Source organism: Anticarsia gemmatalis, chromosome 17 (assembly GCF_050436995.1).
Source record: "Anticarsia gemmatalis isolate Benzon Research Colony breed Stoneville strain chromosome 17, ilAntGemm2 primary, whole genome shotgun sequence".
Classification (NCBI taxonomy): Eukaryota; Metazoa; Arthropoda; class Insecta; order Lepidoptera; family Erebidae; genus Anticarsia; species Anticarsia gemmatalis.
In genome coordinates this window covers 728,352-746,418 of record NC_134761.1, presented here as the reverse complement: position 1 = coordinate 746,418, position 18,067 = coordinate 728,352, and the positions used below count along the sequence as shown (strand labels likewise).

Genomic DNA, 18,067 nt, shown 5'->3' with positions numbered 1-18,067 from the left:
CGAAATTAATTAAGTAGGTATATAGTTTAATCATATATCATCAGTTAATTCTCACTGTCCCCCAGGGGTGGACACCGGGAACTTTTTAAAAGATTTGTGTCTTTGTCCACCCGGGGTGGACAAGCAGGGGGTGGACACCGGGAATATACCTTTCTGTAGCACCTTTAAAATAGCAAAAGGCTTGCGTCATACGGCGTCATTAGCAAAATATCATAATAGTTTAAACGACTGTTATTCTGATCAAAGAATATGTTTGTGAAAGTCAAAAGCTCTAAATAAACAGTTATATGGCCTAAAAAGGCTTTTTGTAACAGTATGACGCATGTTAAAAATTGCTTTAGATCAATGACATACCATAAATATTCTGAAATATTATCGCTGGAAATCCCTGCTAGCAAAATTGCAAGAAAAAAACGTTTATCTATTTATTAGGAGGAAAAGATAATTATTTTCCCTTATTTAGTTATTTTATAATAACTAAGTTATCTTTATAAAGAATTCTTAACAAATATGTATTACATAAATGCAAAAATAAACTGTATTTGTGTTTGCTTGTTTCGTATCTTCACATAACTACTTAATTAGACTACGAAAATTGAGGCTTATAAAAACACAAACAACCATGTCTACTATCAAAATGAGATCAGACCTAAATATCATTTTAAAACTTTTCCGTAATAATCTACAAACAGTAGTAAGTTAATTTCTGTAAGTATTTTACACAACGAAAAGACATTTGAGGGTAGTTATCAATTCCTGCGCGACTACGTTTAACGGCAATCTGAGTCACTTTGCCTACCTCCACAACCCGGGCTGTTTGCTAAAATGTTAGAAAAGGCCTAATTAGTTTCTAAACAAAAATATTAAAGTATTAAACCATATAATAGTTATAATAATAAGTGCGTTCTAGTATTTAATAATGTGTTCAACCTAAGATAAGTTTGTATAAGTGCATTTATTCTTGACGAACGATAACAACGAAATAAATTATAAACGTGAATGCATTAATCACAAGATAAACTAATAATACAGAGTGAACTATAAAAGTGATAAATAAATACTACATTTTATTTCGATTTTTTACAAAAAGTCTGTTGGAAAAATACGTTACTACCGACCATTCAAAAAATACCGGAAAAATTCAGTCGTAACTAGCGTAGGTCGTCAAGTGCTTCAGATAAGTTTATCTAACAAGTGTTCCTGTTTATTAATAAAGTAATATACAATTATATACATATCCCCACATAACCACGTTGTAAACTAACACCTAAGCGAAGTCGGTCACACACCCACAGTCACCACTACACGCCGCGCCATGTCACACGAGGACAGACTAAGAAAACTTATTCAACAAATAGCTAAAGAACAGAACTATAATGATTATAAATTAAGTATTAAAGAAGTGTCCAGCGATGGAGCTAATTATACATCAAAGTTGTTTAAAATGACCGTGACGGAAGCTAATAAACCACCGTTAAATTTGTTCGGTAAAGTGGCTACTTTTAACAGGACCGAACGCACAGTTCCCGAAGACATCAAGATATATAACACTGAAAGATTCCTGTACACAAAACTGTCTCATATCTACAGAAGCATAGAAGATAATTTCGGTGTTACCGGGAAACATAGACTGGAATTTTCGAAGTATTACGGCAGTAATCCTACGTTGTTTGAAGAAACTATAGTGCTTGAAGATTTAACCAGTTCTGGGTGGAGTTCTTACAATAGATTCAAGTCTATCGACTGGCCGTACGCGACTGCTGCAGTGAAAGAAATGGTGAAACTACACGCTTTGTCGTTTGCGTACAGCGAAATGGATCCTCAAGCTTATGAGGTATTGTTGAAGAATTTAGAAGCGACTTTTGGTGGGGATATGGATAATTACATGGCACAGACTGTGGTGACTGCTATGAGGGAGATCAGGCCTGAGAACAAGAAACTGTTGGAGAAATGTCTGGAGAATCATCGGGAGAAGATAAAGAAGTTACGTAGACCATTGAAGAGAGCCGCCATTACACACGGTGACTATCGCTGCAGCAACCTCATGCATAAAGTTAATAAGGTATGTTGTTTTCCAATACCTATGTTATTTTTATGTAGCTACCCTACATTATTATACCTATTTAAAACTAGCGGACTGGCCCGGCTTCGTTCGGGTACATATTTACCCGTTGATTCCATTTCCATGAGTTACGGTCCCATACAAACCATGTCCCGGCAGTAACAAACATATAAAAAAATATTACCAAATATGTGACGCATCTTTGATGAAATTGTTGATAATATAATTACAGGCCGACTGTGATTTTTCTTTAAATATTTTCGCTAATGATGGTTTTTATGCGTTTTAAAGCGCAACACTAAATTGTTTTGTTTTTCTAGATTAAGGATTTGTAAGGTACTTAATGATTGATTGGTGTAATTATACATACAGTAGTGCTAAGAAACATGTGTTCATTATTAGTCAGCCATTTAACTTCGTACAATTCGATAAGACATGCAACCATTCTATTTAAGGCTTAGGGTTTATTATTGTTTAAAAAGATTAGATTTTTTAACGTTCCAAACTATGACTGTGTTTCAATGACTAAACAATTCCAATACTATCTCAAAGATAGTCAATAAATTGAATCATAATTTGGTGTAATCTTTTAATCTAAATACTACCGGTTTCATTATCAATGGTTCATAAAAACGCGATCAAGTGTGGTCTACTACACACTACACAACACCACGCTGTCTAGCGATCAGTCAGCACTACGATCAGTCTAGCGCGTATTCCGAACAAGAAACGTCGTACCAGAGAAAAAAAATGGCGCAAGGTGCACACTTTCCCAAAAGTCTACTTCATAAGATAGCGAGGGAACAGAATTTTAAGAATTATGATATAGAAATCAATCCTATTTCGAGTGATGGAGCGAACTACTCATCAACTCTGTACAACATCACGATTTCTGAGGGGGACAGAGCCATTCATATGTTTGCAAAACTCGCAGCTATTGGAGACAAGACAAGTTCTCAATCACCCAAATACTACGAAACAGAATGCTTCGTGTATACCAAACTGTCAAAGATTTACGAAAAATTGGAAACAGATCACAACGTGCCGAAGGAACACAGACTAGTATTCTCGAAACTTTACGGATGTCATTCTGAAAAGTATGAAGAAACTATCGCGTTAGAGGATTTAATTAAGAGTGGGTATCAAGCGTACAACAGGTTCGAATGTATGGACTGGGAGTACGGGAAAGCAGCTACGAGAGAACTGGCTAAAATGCACGCGTTGTCTTTTGCGTACGGAAAATATTACGAGGAAGAATTTCAAGAAGTGCTGGCTACATTGAAATTTCAATTGGATAAAGATCAGCTAAAAGGGTACTTAGAAGACCTGACATCGAAAGCAGTGCAGAGTATAAGAGAGGATTCGCGGGACAAACTGCAGCGATTCTTTTCCGAGATGCAAGTGGAAAAGTTCTTGAACTATTACACGTGGAAGTTCAAGCCGGTGCTCGGTCACGGAGACTACAGACCGAGTAACTTGATGCACAAAATACGTGAGGTGAGTTCAATAATTATAATAATTTTCATAGAACTGAATTTGCTCGCGGCAGCCGGGTTTGATATCGTATCCGTCCCGTATATAGTCAATCCAACGTTTTATTAAATAAAAAGGTAAGTTAAAGCACGCGTTCTTGTCCCGTATTTCAGTCATAATGGGATTAATTATTCAAATAGGTAGGCTATGTTTGAGACTCCCCCGACGGGTCTTCACCTTGTTGTGGTGGGGGGGCTTACCCAACTAGCACACAAGCGCTATAACAAGCTGTACAATGGCCGGTTAAAGGATTTTTATAACGCCTTAGGCTCCTTAGTAAGAAGTATAGTGGTTCTATAAGCGGCTACAGAGCTCTTGTAGCGTCAAATAGGCCCATACTGTCCAGCTTATAGCTCGACATTGGATCTACAGTGGTCGTAAATAGTAATTATAATAGTACGTAGTATAGTAGTAATACAGGAGCGCTAAAATAAGATGAAGGTGGTATAATCGCGCTACAAGAGCTTTTTCGCAGCTTCGTGGCGCTTACCAGCTGTTGTACAGAGGTGGTTAGCGCCACGAGCGTTCGAAAAAGCTCTTGCAGCGCGATTATACCACCTTTACCTTATTTTAGCGCTACTGTGTAACGGTTATAGATGCTAACGCTCTAAATTAGTAATATAGTCGGTTTATTATGGTGTAAACTAAATATATTTTTTTAAAATGAATCATCAGTGACAAATGAGGAGACATTTTATTTTTACGGATTGGATTATTAAAATAACAAGTAGTCTATCGCTTTTATTTCTTTGTGTACGTGATATGAAAGTGCGAGTTCAAGTTTGCTGTCAATATATATGTATATTATCGTCAATATTTTCATGCGCCCTCAAAATATTCAGTTTTAAGTGCAAAAATTATATAGATATGTGGATTTGGAAATTGTATTTTGAACATAAATAAGACTTTGAGGGTTACAGATAATTTAATTAGGGTTATAGGTAATAAAAAATGATTTTAATTATGTTAACGTTACCAGGCTATAGATTTATATGATCTTCAAAAGATCGTAATAACCTCAAAAAATATGTTTACCAAATGCTATAATGGCGTCTCGATCAAGCAGCTCTCAGAGTTGGTTACATCTGCTCTAGCGCCTTAAGCTGTACAAAGGCTCTAGTGTTTGCTGTTGTAGACCTCAAGGTTTTGCAGTTGTGGCATAGGAGTGCTTCAATATAACTGTTTTGGTCGCACACCAGCATTTTACTCGTACTTTTAGGGGTCAGTCGTTGAATATTAAAATAGTTTGAAAATCATTTTTTATTTTTTATTTATTTTATTTATTTTATTTATTTTATTTATTTTATTTATTTTATTTATTTTATTTATTTATTTTATTTATTTTATTTATTTTATTTATTTTATTTTATTTTATTTTATTTTATTTTATTTTATTTTATTTTATTTTATTTTATTTTATTTTATTTTATTTTATTTTATTTTATTTTATTTTATTTTATTTTATTTTATTTTATTTTATTTTATTTTATTTTATTTTATTTTATTTTATTTTATTTTATTTTATTTTATTTTATTTTATTTTATTTTATTTTATTTTATTTTATTTTATTTTATTTTATTTTATTTTATTTTATTTTATTTTATTTTATTTTATTTTATTTTATTTTATTTTATTTTATTTTATTTTATTTTATTTTATTTTATTTTATTTTATTTTATTTTATTTTATTTTATTTTATTTTATTTTATTTTATTTTATTTTATTTTATTTTATTTTATTTTATTTTATTTTATTTTATTTTATTTTATTTTATTTTATTTTATTTTATTTTATTTTATTTTTTCTTTAAAAACAGTTGACAGACTGAACCACCACTGCACCTATGTAAATATATTATGATAATAATTTTAAGCTTTAGTATAAAGGTATATTACTCGGTTATAGCGCTTTAGGTGCTTAACATAATTCTGTAATCCCCATGGCTGTAAAAATGTTTCGAATGATACCTTATACATCTATTTGCCGTACAGAAGCCATATAAATATCTGATATAACGCTCAAGGCGCTATTAAAGACCTACGCAACTCTTTTATAGATGAGTAATACACTAGCCCTAAAAAAAACTGTTATAGAACCTAAGGCATTACAAAAAGCTTATTTACGCTCTTGAGCGCTATAAGCGCAACGCATAACTCCGTTTAAACTCCTTTATCTCCTAAAGTCCCCTTATACAGTTTACGGTGTTATAGAAGATTCCATTAACTCAGTTATACTTCCCTAGGCTGTCTAGCGATGCAATTACATGCTCATATATCACTATAAGTCATTAGTTTCCTACTAAACGGCTACTGTCCCGCCTAGCTGTTAAAGGGTTTTTTAAATAGCTAGTATACAACTTATAGAGAATTGTACAGCATTTGAACGACTCTTATGCAACTATCAGGCTGTATAACGACTGTATAAGCAGCTTGTGTGCTAGTTGGGTAGAAGCCGCGAGCCTTGAAGTGAGGGCGCACTTCGGCCGCGGTGAAGCGAAGAGAGACCCATTGGAGAGGCCGCTTCCCTGTCTCGGCGGTACCACACTAACCCGGGGGACCGAAGCGGCCGGCCGGCTGGGCCGAGGCGACGTAGGTCCGGCCGGTTTTGGAGGGGCTAGTCGCGGAGGAAGAGGTGTTCTAGTGTGTCGTTGCTGGGCACCCTGTCCTCCGCGACGATACGACAACGGTGGGGCTGCCGTGGGGAGCCATGGGTCGGGCGGTCGGACCCGGCTCTTAACCCATGGCGGCTGGTGGAACTCGGGGGAGTTTTTCGGCCATTCCACAAGGGGGCATGTGGGGGGACGGCATCCGTGTGTTGGAGTGTCGTCCCACACTGTGGACGGGTCCACATTGTGGACGGCCGCATCGGGGCTGCGGATGTGTGCCCAGAGGCGTTAAAAAAAAAGGCTTGTTTCAGAGCTCTCCAAGCTAAAATTTATGAAAATCTGTTCAACTATTTCGATTTCAGCGATTTAAAACAGCAATCAGACAGACTAACGGAGTTTAATATATACGTGTGTGATAGACTACTCGATGCGTTAATTAGGTATGCATATTCTAAACAAATCTTGAAATAATATACAAAGCATGAAATATTCTAAAACAATTTAAAACTTGAAACTGGTTAAAATAACTATTTTAGTGAATAATTTAAGTGCGTTTAATTTATTCACTAACTATTTACAACATTTGCCTTAATTAAGGCGCAGCGCAGACCACAGACTATCCGTGACGCACTTTTAGTCTGTGAAAATAGAACCTATGCAATTATATGTAGTAACACACACGCGTTGTGTGCGTTACTGCACATAATTGCATATGTGTGCTTTTAATTTAGTCAGCCATTTAATTTCGTTCAATTCGATAAGACATGCAACCATTCTATTTTAGGCTTAAGTTTTATTATTGTTTCAAAAGATTAGATTTTTTTACGTTCCAGACCATGACTGTGTTTCTATGACGAAAACAATTGGTATTGACTATATTTGAGATAGTATTGGTATACTATCTCAAAGATAGTCAATCAATTAAATCGTAATTTGGTATAATCTTTAAATCTAAAAAATACCGGTTTCATTATCAATGGTTCATAAAAACGCGGTCAAGTTCGGTCTACTATACACTACACAACACGACGCTATAAAATACGTATTCATTCAATTCGTGACAATCATACAGTGAGTTATAACATTTATCGTGCCGTATTCACGACCAACATCGCACCTACGAACTACGATCAGTCTAGCGCGTATTCCGAACAAGAAACAACGTACCATTGATAAAAATGGCGCAAGTTGAACACTTACCCAAAAGTCTACTTCATAAGATAGCGAAAGAACAAAATTTTAAGAATTATGATATAGAAATCAAACCTACTTCGAGTGAAGGAGCAAATTATACGTCGACTCTCTACAACATCACGATTTCTGAGGGGGACAGAGCCATTCATATGTTTGCAAAACTCGCGGCTATTGGAGACAAGATGCGTTCCCAATCACCCAAATTCTACGAGACAGAATACTTCGCGTATACCAAACTGTTAAAGATTTACGAAAAATTGGAAACAGATCACAACGTGCCGAAAGAACACAGATTAGTATTCTCGAAACTTTACGGATGTCATTCTGAAAAGTATGAAGAAACTATTGTGTTAGAGGATTTAATTAAGAGTGGGTATCAAGCGTACAACAGGTTCGAATGTATGGACTGGGAGTACGGGAAAGCAGCTACGAGAGAACTGGCTAAAATGCACGCGTTGTCTTTTGCGTACGGAAAATATTACGAGGAAGAATTTCAAGAAGTGCTGGATACATTGAAATTTGTATGGGATGCTAACAATCAGTTAAAAGGGTACTTTGACGATGTCATATCGAAAGCAGTGAAGAACATAAGGGAGTGTTCGCGAGACAAGCTTCAGCGATTCTTCTCCGACCTCCAGCAGGAAAAGTTCATGGAGTATTACACGTGGAAGTTCAAGCCGGTGCTCGGTCATGGAGACTACAGACCGAGTAACTTGATGCACAAAATACGTGAGGTTAGTTCTATAATTATAATAATTTTCATGGAACTGAATTTGATCGCGGCAGCTTTATATACTTAGTCAATCCAACGTTTTATTAAATAAGTAGGTAACCCGCAAAGCACGCGTTCTTGCCACGTATTTCATAATGGAATTAATTTTTCATAAAAGTAGGCTACGTTTGAGGGTATTTAGCTATCTATGCTAAGATTTATGAGCAAACAGCAATCCGACAGACTAGCGGAGTTTAATATAATAATATGTACGTGAGTGTAGACAAGTCAATACGTTAATTATGCATAATTGAAAACAAATCTTGAAGTATTAAGAAAAATCAATAGAAATATTCTACTTTGAGAACTAACCTTAAAACCGGATAAAACATCTATTTAAGCCAATAATTTACGTTTAATTTATTCTGTATTTAAAACAATTTACTTAATTTAGCGTTACCGTAAAGTTATTATGCTTAAAACGTAGCGTGTGTTCTAGTTGACAGAAAACTGTTGCTATACATTCTTTTGTACTAATATTATGTGTACGAAGGTCTATCTGTCTGTAACACTTTGATGGCTAAACTACTAAACCAATTTTGAAGATAAGATAACAAAATATTTTTCAAATTCTACTTTAATCGTCTGAAAAAGGCGATACTTGCGACGCAAAACCGCGCGGGAACTGCGTTTGTGCCCATTGTAATCTAATGTGGGGTGTCAGGTTCGATTTTGGTAGCATTTGGGCCGATTCGGGACGGACAGTGTCATTGAAGATATTAAATCTTGTTGGTTTTTTTCAATTCTTTTTTGAATTCGCCTTTGACATATTTACATGGGACTACTGGAAACAGCAGCTTATACATTAGTATATACTTTAAAGTTATCTGAAATGTGTGGTCAATATAGCTACGGGAACAACAGTTTTATATCTTGTATCATGGGTTCGATTCCTAGACAGTACAATATTTGTATTAACAATATTTGTTCTAGGTATAATTCTTATAAGCTATAATTTTTTTATCATAAACGTGTCAACTTTAGTTTTAAAATCGTAAAGTTTACGATCACGAAGTTTTTTTTTTATTTTACAGTCGTTCTGTGATTTTTGGTCACGATTCATTCGAGTAATAGGTATTTGATTACCCTATCTTTCGATTTTTAATATGATCTAGAAATAGTCTATGGCTAATAGGTATTCTTAAAACACAGCAGGGTATTTTAAAGTTTTTTTTAGGTATATATCAATATGGAATAAATATGTCTGACAGTAGAATAGTATAAATCTTATTTTTTTTATATTATAACGACGTTATTTTCAAACTTTACTTACAACAAGTTAAAAGCATTTTAAATATTAAAATAAAGATCAAACCTCATTTAAAGCCGATCGCATTGCACAACTGGTAGAAAATATTTTTATTGACATGATGGGAAAAGCCTAATGAACAGTAAAACTCGAACTTCATTACCAACGGTAAAAGACCAATGACCAACAATCCAAGCCTCATCCCCAAGACGGGAAAAAACCAAGTGCCGACTCCATTTCCAATCTGGGAAAGGACCTATGTAAATCATTCCCAACTCCATTCCCAAGATAGGAATAGTTTCCAAAATGGGAAAACGTTCCCAAAATGGGAAAAGACCAAGTACCAGCATTCCCAACCCCATTCCAAAGACTGGAAGAGAGCAATAACACAACAACCGCACAACCGATTGTCTGTGCCACCTCTATTCCCAAGGTGGGAAGAGACCTGTGCCAATAATTCCCAACCTCATTCCCAGGACGGGAATAGACTTACACCCATTCCCAAGATGGGAAAAGACCAATTATCGGTATTCCCAACCCTATTCCCACTAGAAAAGACTAATGAACAACAGTCCCAACCCTATTCCCAAGACTACAAAAGAGTAATGAACAACAGTCCCAACCTCATTCTCATTCCAGGAAGAGACCATAGCCGCAATAGAACAGTAAACGTGTATCTTTCAAACACATTTACTTTATTACTGTATAGTCAGCAAATAATTATAAAATACTTATGAAACAATGAACAATAGTTCATCTTTATATTACTACAGGATTACATCTGTCATAATATACAATGTTTCTCTAGCAAACAATAATTGTATCTATATGTATATTTACACGTATTATCATCACTATATAGCATGGTCCATCTGCTCCTGTTAGTTGTAGCGTCATGTTATATAGCCTTCTTCAATAAATAGGCTATCCAACAGTAAAATAATTTTTGGATTCGCACCAGTAGGTCCTGAGATTAGCGCGTTCAAACAAACAAACAAACTCTTCCGCTTTATAATATTAGTATAGATTAGGATATTATCATTATGTCCGGACTCTGGACTTTGGTAACGTGCCGGTATTTACCGGGCACGTTACGGCAATGGGCTCGCTCCCTATTACATGGGACTAACATTGTTAATGTCGTAATTCACTTCTCATTCAGACAATTGCGCTCACCGGTCGTAAAACGATCTGTGGGTTAAGAAACCTTGGCGCGATCATTCCATTGCTTGGTGACCGCCTACCGCATAGTGGTATTTGAACTGGATGTCTCTGAGCACGTAAAAAGTTGTTGTCAATTAATATAACAGTCGTTAAGCCACGTCAAAGGCCTGCGGGCGGCTTGAACAACTTTGACACTAGGTTGACCACTAACCATACGACAAGAATACCTCTGCCTACAGCGGGTATAACAACCGTGATATTATTTATGCATGTATTTGTAATTAATGTTTAAACACACGAAGGCATAGATAAGGGATACAGTGTTCCTTGTCAACAGTAATTTATGATTCTATGAAGCTATACCTAACAATAAATACAGTCATATAAATGACTGCCTAGATGGTAGCTAGATAACATTATGAAATAACATCTTTGATTTAAGTAATTGTACCTAATATAGTCTTAAAGTGGAGCCAATTAGAAATGAAGACATTATTGTAATGTTTTTAAACAATTTTATTATTATGTTAATAGATTTCCCTTTCTTGTAATCTGAAACTTCAGGATGAAACATGCATACATAACATCACTCCAGTTATATAAAAAAGGTGCAGGCAGAGGTATATCTACGTTTGCCATTAGCAATGTTAGTGCCATGTAACTAGGAGCATATTGTCTTTACTGGTCACGTTACCAAACTAACTTTAACCAGGCCTTAACTACTAACCCTCTTATTCATAAGAAGTTATGGAAGGCTTATAAAGAGTTTTATTTCTTTCACTCCTTAGCGAAATGAAAAAGAGAAATCATATTATAGTATTTTTTTTAACTAAAATAGGTTTATAGTGTGTTTATGAACAAGAGGGCTAGAATATTCTAAAACACAACTCAGACCACAGAGGAAGTCTATAAATATATTTTATCCATAATTTATAAGCGTCCGCTTGTTTTTATTCGTCTATAATCGTAATAATCAAGTTGTTTGTTTCGAAGTGATAACATATCAACTGTATCAAGTACCGTGGGAGTGTTGGGACTTCTCGCGTTAATCTTTATAAATGATGTTTTATTGAGCCGACACCGACAACCGACGGCGGCGCTCAAAATTGAACAATAGCTCTAACTACGCACGTAACTACGCAGTATTAGCGTTGAAACGAATGATGACAAACGAGATGTTTTAGCAAACTTACCTTAGTTTATATTTAGTTTTTGTAATCGAGCAAGAAGTGTTACATTTTCAAAGATCTTTGGCAGTCGTTAACAGTAGTTAGAAGCTTGAAAGTCTTCTTACCGATGGGTTTCGTGATATAACCCAGGTAACTGGTTTGTGAAGGTCCGATAAGCTATCATCAGTGCATCCGGTGACACTGGAAGTCGCCTCCAACGTTGAATGAAAGGCTAGTGTAGGATGAGCGCATTCTTGGACCACAATCAGAAGAGATTGTTTTCGTGTACAGATACGAAAGTACTATCTTTTTTTTTAAATAAATCAGAATATAACCCCAGACATCTGTGGTAATGATATTGTAAGCTGCTGCTAAAATATAGTAGATACATACAACGTGCCACTGCAATGGCTTATTTCCTTCAACGTATGGGTAGAGCTAGAGATCCTTAGTCATGTAATAAACAATACAATCTCTTCTATTTTTTTTCTCTTCAATTATTTTTTAAAACAAAAGTGCATTTAATTTTTTTGTACCCATAATATGGAGTAATGAACAAGTCGATTCTGATAAAAGTTGTATATTGAGTTACAGAACTATTGTATTATTAGTGCGATTTGAATACTTTCTTAATTAGTGTGCTGCACTTGTTCGAGGACTTCATATACCTACCTACGGTAATATATTAGATTGCTACTATCAATAACGATAACACGAATCAATTCTACAGAGGTCGTCGCCTTTAATCATATCTATATTTAGGTACTGCTGATTAATATTAAGTACTTACCTGTCGTTTTTATTGTTACTACGCAATTACCACTTTCCCCAAGTCATTTTATATTTTTTTAAGTAGGTAACTACTGAATTTCCTTCCAAAAAAACTATTTTAATAGCGGGAGACGTTTAGTTTTATAAACCGGCGCAGTATATGCTAGCGTTCCACAGAGCAAGAAACCTCCATGACATCCTAGTAAACACTTCTATTAATCTTTACATAACATTCTTGCATAAATTAAAACATTTACTAAATCAGTTCTCTAATTTCAATTTTTTTCTGTCTTCTCTAAACAAAGTTTATAATCATTCATAAACACAAAACAAACTTCTCAATCTAATTGCTAACATAAACCCACCTTCTCTTCCAGGACGGCAGCGTGGACATCAAGATCGTGGACCTGCAGACTCTCCAGGGAGGCAGTCCGGTCGTCGACCTCCTGTATTTCATCTTCACAGGCTCAGACTCCGCCTTTCGTGAACAGTACTACGAGCGACTTATAGATCACTATTATACAGAGTTAGAAGCTGCGATGAAGAGACTCAAACTGGACCCTAAAGAGATCTACTCGAAGGAAGATTTCCATTCTGAATTGAAAGAGGTAAGTCTTTTATCTTTTTCTTGCTCATTTTTAGGTTTTCGTTCTAAATGGATAGAATGGGGCCTTATTACCAAGACTTCTCTGTCTGTCACCAGGCTGTATCTTATGAACCGTGATAGCAGTTGAAACGACAGATGATGTGTTTCCTTTGCCTTTAAGAAATACTCAAAAACTAATAGTCCAGTCACTTTAGCTGTAAAAATAGGGGTACCCTTGCATAAATTCCCAGAAAGCTGTAAATTTGCATAGATGCTAGGGACACAGTTATTATGAAATTGTCAATAGTCCCCATTGATCCCATAACTGCAAAAAAAAACACTATCAAAGGTTGTAAAAATGTTTATTTATTTTTCGGCGAAAGGGTGAGTTTTATCATAAAAATATGTCAACAAAAATTGAAGATCATGCAATTATCTATAAAATTGTCCTAACATATTTTCATAACACCAACCGTTTTTGAGAAAAAAGAATTAGGTACAATTTTTTTATGCTGTATTGTCCAAAATAAGCATGACTACGCTGCCTACGACATCTTTGGGCTTATAAGATAAGTAAAACTATTAGTCTGCGTGACTTATACATTCATATTGACCGAGAATTGGAGAAGACGTTCATTGATGCGAGCATTACGAATTCTGTTACCTACAACTATATCTTTTGTTTACATGACACAGCCATTCAATAACGCTTGTAATCTTATCAAACATAATAAGTGAATAACCAATAAATGTACCTAATCTATAAAAATAATAATCATTGCATTTAATTCTGATACGCAGCAATAATTTGCTAACAGCTGCACAGAAGAAATTTTGATAACCCAAAAACGCAAATCCTGATTTAGCATTCAGTATAAAAAATAATTTAACCCCTTAACGTCTCACTGCTGGGCAAGGGTCTCTTCCCGGAATGAGGAAGGGAAAGGCCCTGAGTCCAACACGGCGGCCAAGGGTTGGTTGGAGACTTTCCATGCCTTCAAGATTACTGTTCTAAACAACTTTCAAGCATACAAGGTTGTATCACGATGTTTTCCTTCACCGTTGGAACAAGTGATCATTATTTCTAAAACATACATAATTTCGAAAAATCATTGGTGTGTTGACAAAATTAAAAGCACCGTCATAACCAATAGTATGACATTTTCGTTCTAACTTTCACCAATCTTAATTTTTTATCGATATTAATTATATTAGGTCGGGGAAAAAGTCTTTTCGCATTATAGTAGGTATGTATGAACTTGTAATAAAATCTCTTTGGCTTCAAGAATCACAAATAAGTACACGGTTCATTAGGTTTCTTTCAGTGAGCTCGTGAGGTACCCAAATATCCAGCTTTTTTGTGTAGAGAAAAGATTTTATTACAAGTTCATACATACTATAATGCGAAAAGACTTTCTCCCCGATCTAATATTATATTACAGCTACTAGCTATATAGGTACTCTAGTCTATTTACGTACACACAATTATAGTACGGAATCAGTTCCGCATGTAAGTACGTACAAACAATAATGATATGATGACACCAAGGTCTGTCAGAAACAGTGCAATTATCTGATAATGTTCGCCAACAGTTGCAGTTTTAATAGCAACCATATTATTATATTGCTCAGTTATGTAGCTAGGTTTATAAAACTAGCTTCTAAGCGCGATTTTTAAGACTTCCGCGGTATAATTGTCACTAGACAGCGCTGTCATGGCGCGAGGGTCGTAGATTCGATTCCCATGCTGAACAATAATTATTATTTGTGCGATCCATAATTACCTGTTTTGCATTGAATTGTAAGTCCCCGTAACATAAGATTAGTTTGGATGGCCTAAGTGCGGATGTTGTCCAGGTTTAGATTTAATCATCCTAAGTAATTAAAAATAGCTAAAGACTATAAATAACAGACAGCCCAAATTGTTTGTAGTAGGTAAGTTTCACTGAAAATGTATTTTTTCTAAAACGGCCTACTCATTTTAGAGGTACTCTGTAAACAAATAAACATATTTATATGTTAAAATATAGACAAACGAATGATTTTATATAATTATGTGTGATTTTAAGGCCTTGAGTTAGAGCTGGTCGAAGCGAGAGGCCTTAAAACATTGATCAACTACACGTGTATACAACTACTTTATGTTTTGTTCCGGTTTGTACTTCATAAGTACTAAGTATTACGTTTGAGGAAAATATTTATGTTTTTTATCAAATATTATCCACAGTTCAGTTTGTCTACTATAAAAACAACAAACTTATACTTATTTGCACAACGTTTCTTACGTATTTTATACGCATTTGTAAATATTGAACAAACTGTTGTGTTATGATGTTTTGTTCAATTTGTCACCATAGTCATCTTTTATTTATTTACAAGTTATCTTTCGCGCTTTACTGGTAACATCACGGGAACTTTAAAAAAAATCGTACCAATAACGGATACAAAGTACTACCAGATACATATAGAGGTACCTAGTAGGTTTTTATGAAACTCGATATAAAAAAGGTTTATTATTGTTATCTTCCTAGTAGACTAGGTACCTATTACAACATGAATAACAATTACAAGATATTTACATAAGTAAGCATGATTATGACTAATTTACATAAACAAGGTTTTTATTACCTACTTACTGTTGTTTACATTACGTCAATCAATCTTTAATCAAGTCAGATATGATATCAATCATAGAACATCATTGTCACTTCCATATAAGGCTTCAGAGGCGCATAAGACTACTAATCACGGTTCGATTCCTGGAACTGGATATTTTTGAAACTTGTCATTGAAAAAGCTGCAGGCTCGCATCATTTATTATTCACTAGCTGACCCGCGCATCTTTGCTTGCGTCCAATAAGAGAGAATGGGTGAAATTTTCCCCCGTTTTTGTAACATTAATTACTGGTACTCTGCTCCTTTTGGTCGTGATGATATATAGCCTAGGTATGTCCTTTCTCGGGTATCAAAATATCTCCATACCAAATTTCATGCAAATTGGTTCAATAGTTTAGGCGTGATTGAGTAGCAGACAGGCAGACAGACAGACAGACAGAGTTACTTTTGCATTTATAATATTAGTATGGATTAGTATAGATAACTTTTATAAAATTGTATTATATTTACATCTTTCTCACTGAGGTCCTGAATTGCTCTTGTGTCGCGGGGACTTTTAGAAACATACAAACGACGGACACAAGTACAACCAGACCCCAAACAATTATTTGTGGATCGCACAAACAATTGTTCCGTTTGGGAATCGAACCCACGACCTCCCGACGCAATGGTAGCGGCGTGGTGACCTAAACCACTGCGCCACAAAATTCATACCGCAACTAATTTTAATTCTTACTTTCCTTTCAGAAACTACCTTTCGGGCTCACAATAGCAGTATTCGCGCTCCCAGTAGTGACAGTAGACAAGGAGAATGCTCCCCAAGTGAACGAGAACATGGAGCTATCAGCCTTCTCGGTGGCGAAGACCAGCGCGCTGTACACCGAGCGACTGAACGGCGTCGTCGATGACTACATCAAATGGGGGGTACTTACGTAAACACTGTAGCAAGGGATACATGTCGAACTGTAGAGCATGATTTTGATATATTTTCGTATTTCAAGAGAGAGAATGTCCATCTCCTATTGTTTAATAGAATACGGGAATCAACACAAACATGCTTTTTAACGCCCAGTGTTACCAGAAACGACAGGCTTTTTAAAGTTAAAATGCGTGTTCGCGTTTATACCATATTCTATTTGTCTTTTATGTTTTAAATTGCATTATTTACTTTTAAATTAATTCTAATAGCTTAGGAAGTAAAGTTAGCCAGTTATTGCTTCTTTTTAATTTTTATAGCTTCTTATTTCTCTCTCCTTAGCTATTCATAAAACTAGACCTCTTCTTCTGACTTGATAAGTGAAAGCTTTTACTCTCATTTCTTTCCTTCAAAAATGTCTTTCTACCTTGAATTGAAAAACATTGTAATGAAATTATAATTTGGGATGGCAAAACATGCATACAGTTCGACTCGCATAAAACAGTATTTTTTAGAAGAATTATTAAATTTAATTGGATTATATAGCGAATTATATTAAGTAGGTATAGGTTAAAATGGAGGCTTTAAGATGTTAAGTTAGTGTAAAGTAAAGCCCGTATAAAAAAATAAATAAGTGCTACAAAGTAAGAACCTTATGTTTTTGATATCGGCAAAACATTTGGTATCAAAAAATGCCTAAACGTGCATATGACGTGGCACCCATTAATCATAATTTAGTAAAATATTACCTTTGCTCATCAGTTTCTTTTAAATCCACGTGTAGTACAATAATTTAAGACAAACAGGATATATTGAATTCAAGGTGATTAGTTTTTTAGTTTCTGACATTATTTTACAATTTTTACCTCCGACCTATTTTATTTTTAATACTAAATTAAAATTGTAATATATTTAGTAATTATGTATTTTGTACCTATTATGAAACAATACCTTCCTGTCACTTATTTTTTTATTTGTAACAACTTATTGACTAAAATTCGTATGTATTTTTTTTTTGTATAATAATGTGTAATTTTAATATTTTGATTTATTTATTCCTGATAAGTACAAATCACGCATAATTAATATTATTTTAATAAGAAAGGTATGTAGTAGAAATAATTTGAAATTTAATTTTATACATTGACCACACCAGTACGTTTTTTTTTAATTGTCTTCTTTTATCTGTAATTGGCAATGTTCGTTGACTTGCATGAAAATAATAATAATTTGATGTTTATATTATTTTAAAATGTTTTATTACAATAAATAAAGTAAAAAAAAATGTAAAAAAGTGTTTTCATTATATTTTTTATGAAATTATTTATTTATTTTTTAATTATAAACACAGATTATAATCTTAGACAAACTTAATTTATCTAACGTAACGTAATGTATCTAAAGTAAGTTTGTCTAGACACTAAATCAC

General features: G+C 34.5%; 1 protein-coding gene across 3 annotated transcripts; it reads left to right on the top strand.

Moving 5' to 3' along the window:
- The first annotated feature begins 804 nt into the window (after nt 1–804).
- LOC142979873 (uncharacterized) lies at nt 805–17,823 on the top strand. Of its 3 annotated transcripts, none has more exons than XM_076125089.1 (3): nt 805–2,062; nt 12,898–13,128; nt 16,470–17,817. In XM_076125089.1, exons 1-3 carry the CDS (start codon nt 1,316–1,318, stop codon nt 16,656–16,658), a joined length of 1,167 nt encoding a protein of 388 aa, XP_075981204.1. In that variant the 5' UTR covers nt 805–1,315; the 3' UTR covers nt 16,659–17,817. The 3 variants fall into 3 exon arrangements, with proteins under 3 accessions (XP_075981204.1, XP_075981205.1, XP_075981202.1); XM_076125090.1 differs by lacking the exon at nt 805–2,062 and adding an exon at nt 2,711–3,559 and having other exon boundaries at nt 16,470–17,823; XM_076125087.1 differs by lacking the exon at nt 805–2,062 and adding an exon at nt 7,249–8,129 and having other exon boundaries at nt 16,470–17,816.
- Nucleotides 17,824–18,067: the final 244 nt, after the last annotated feature.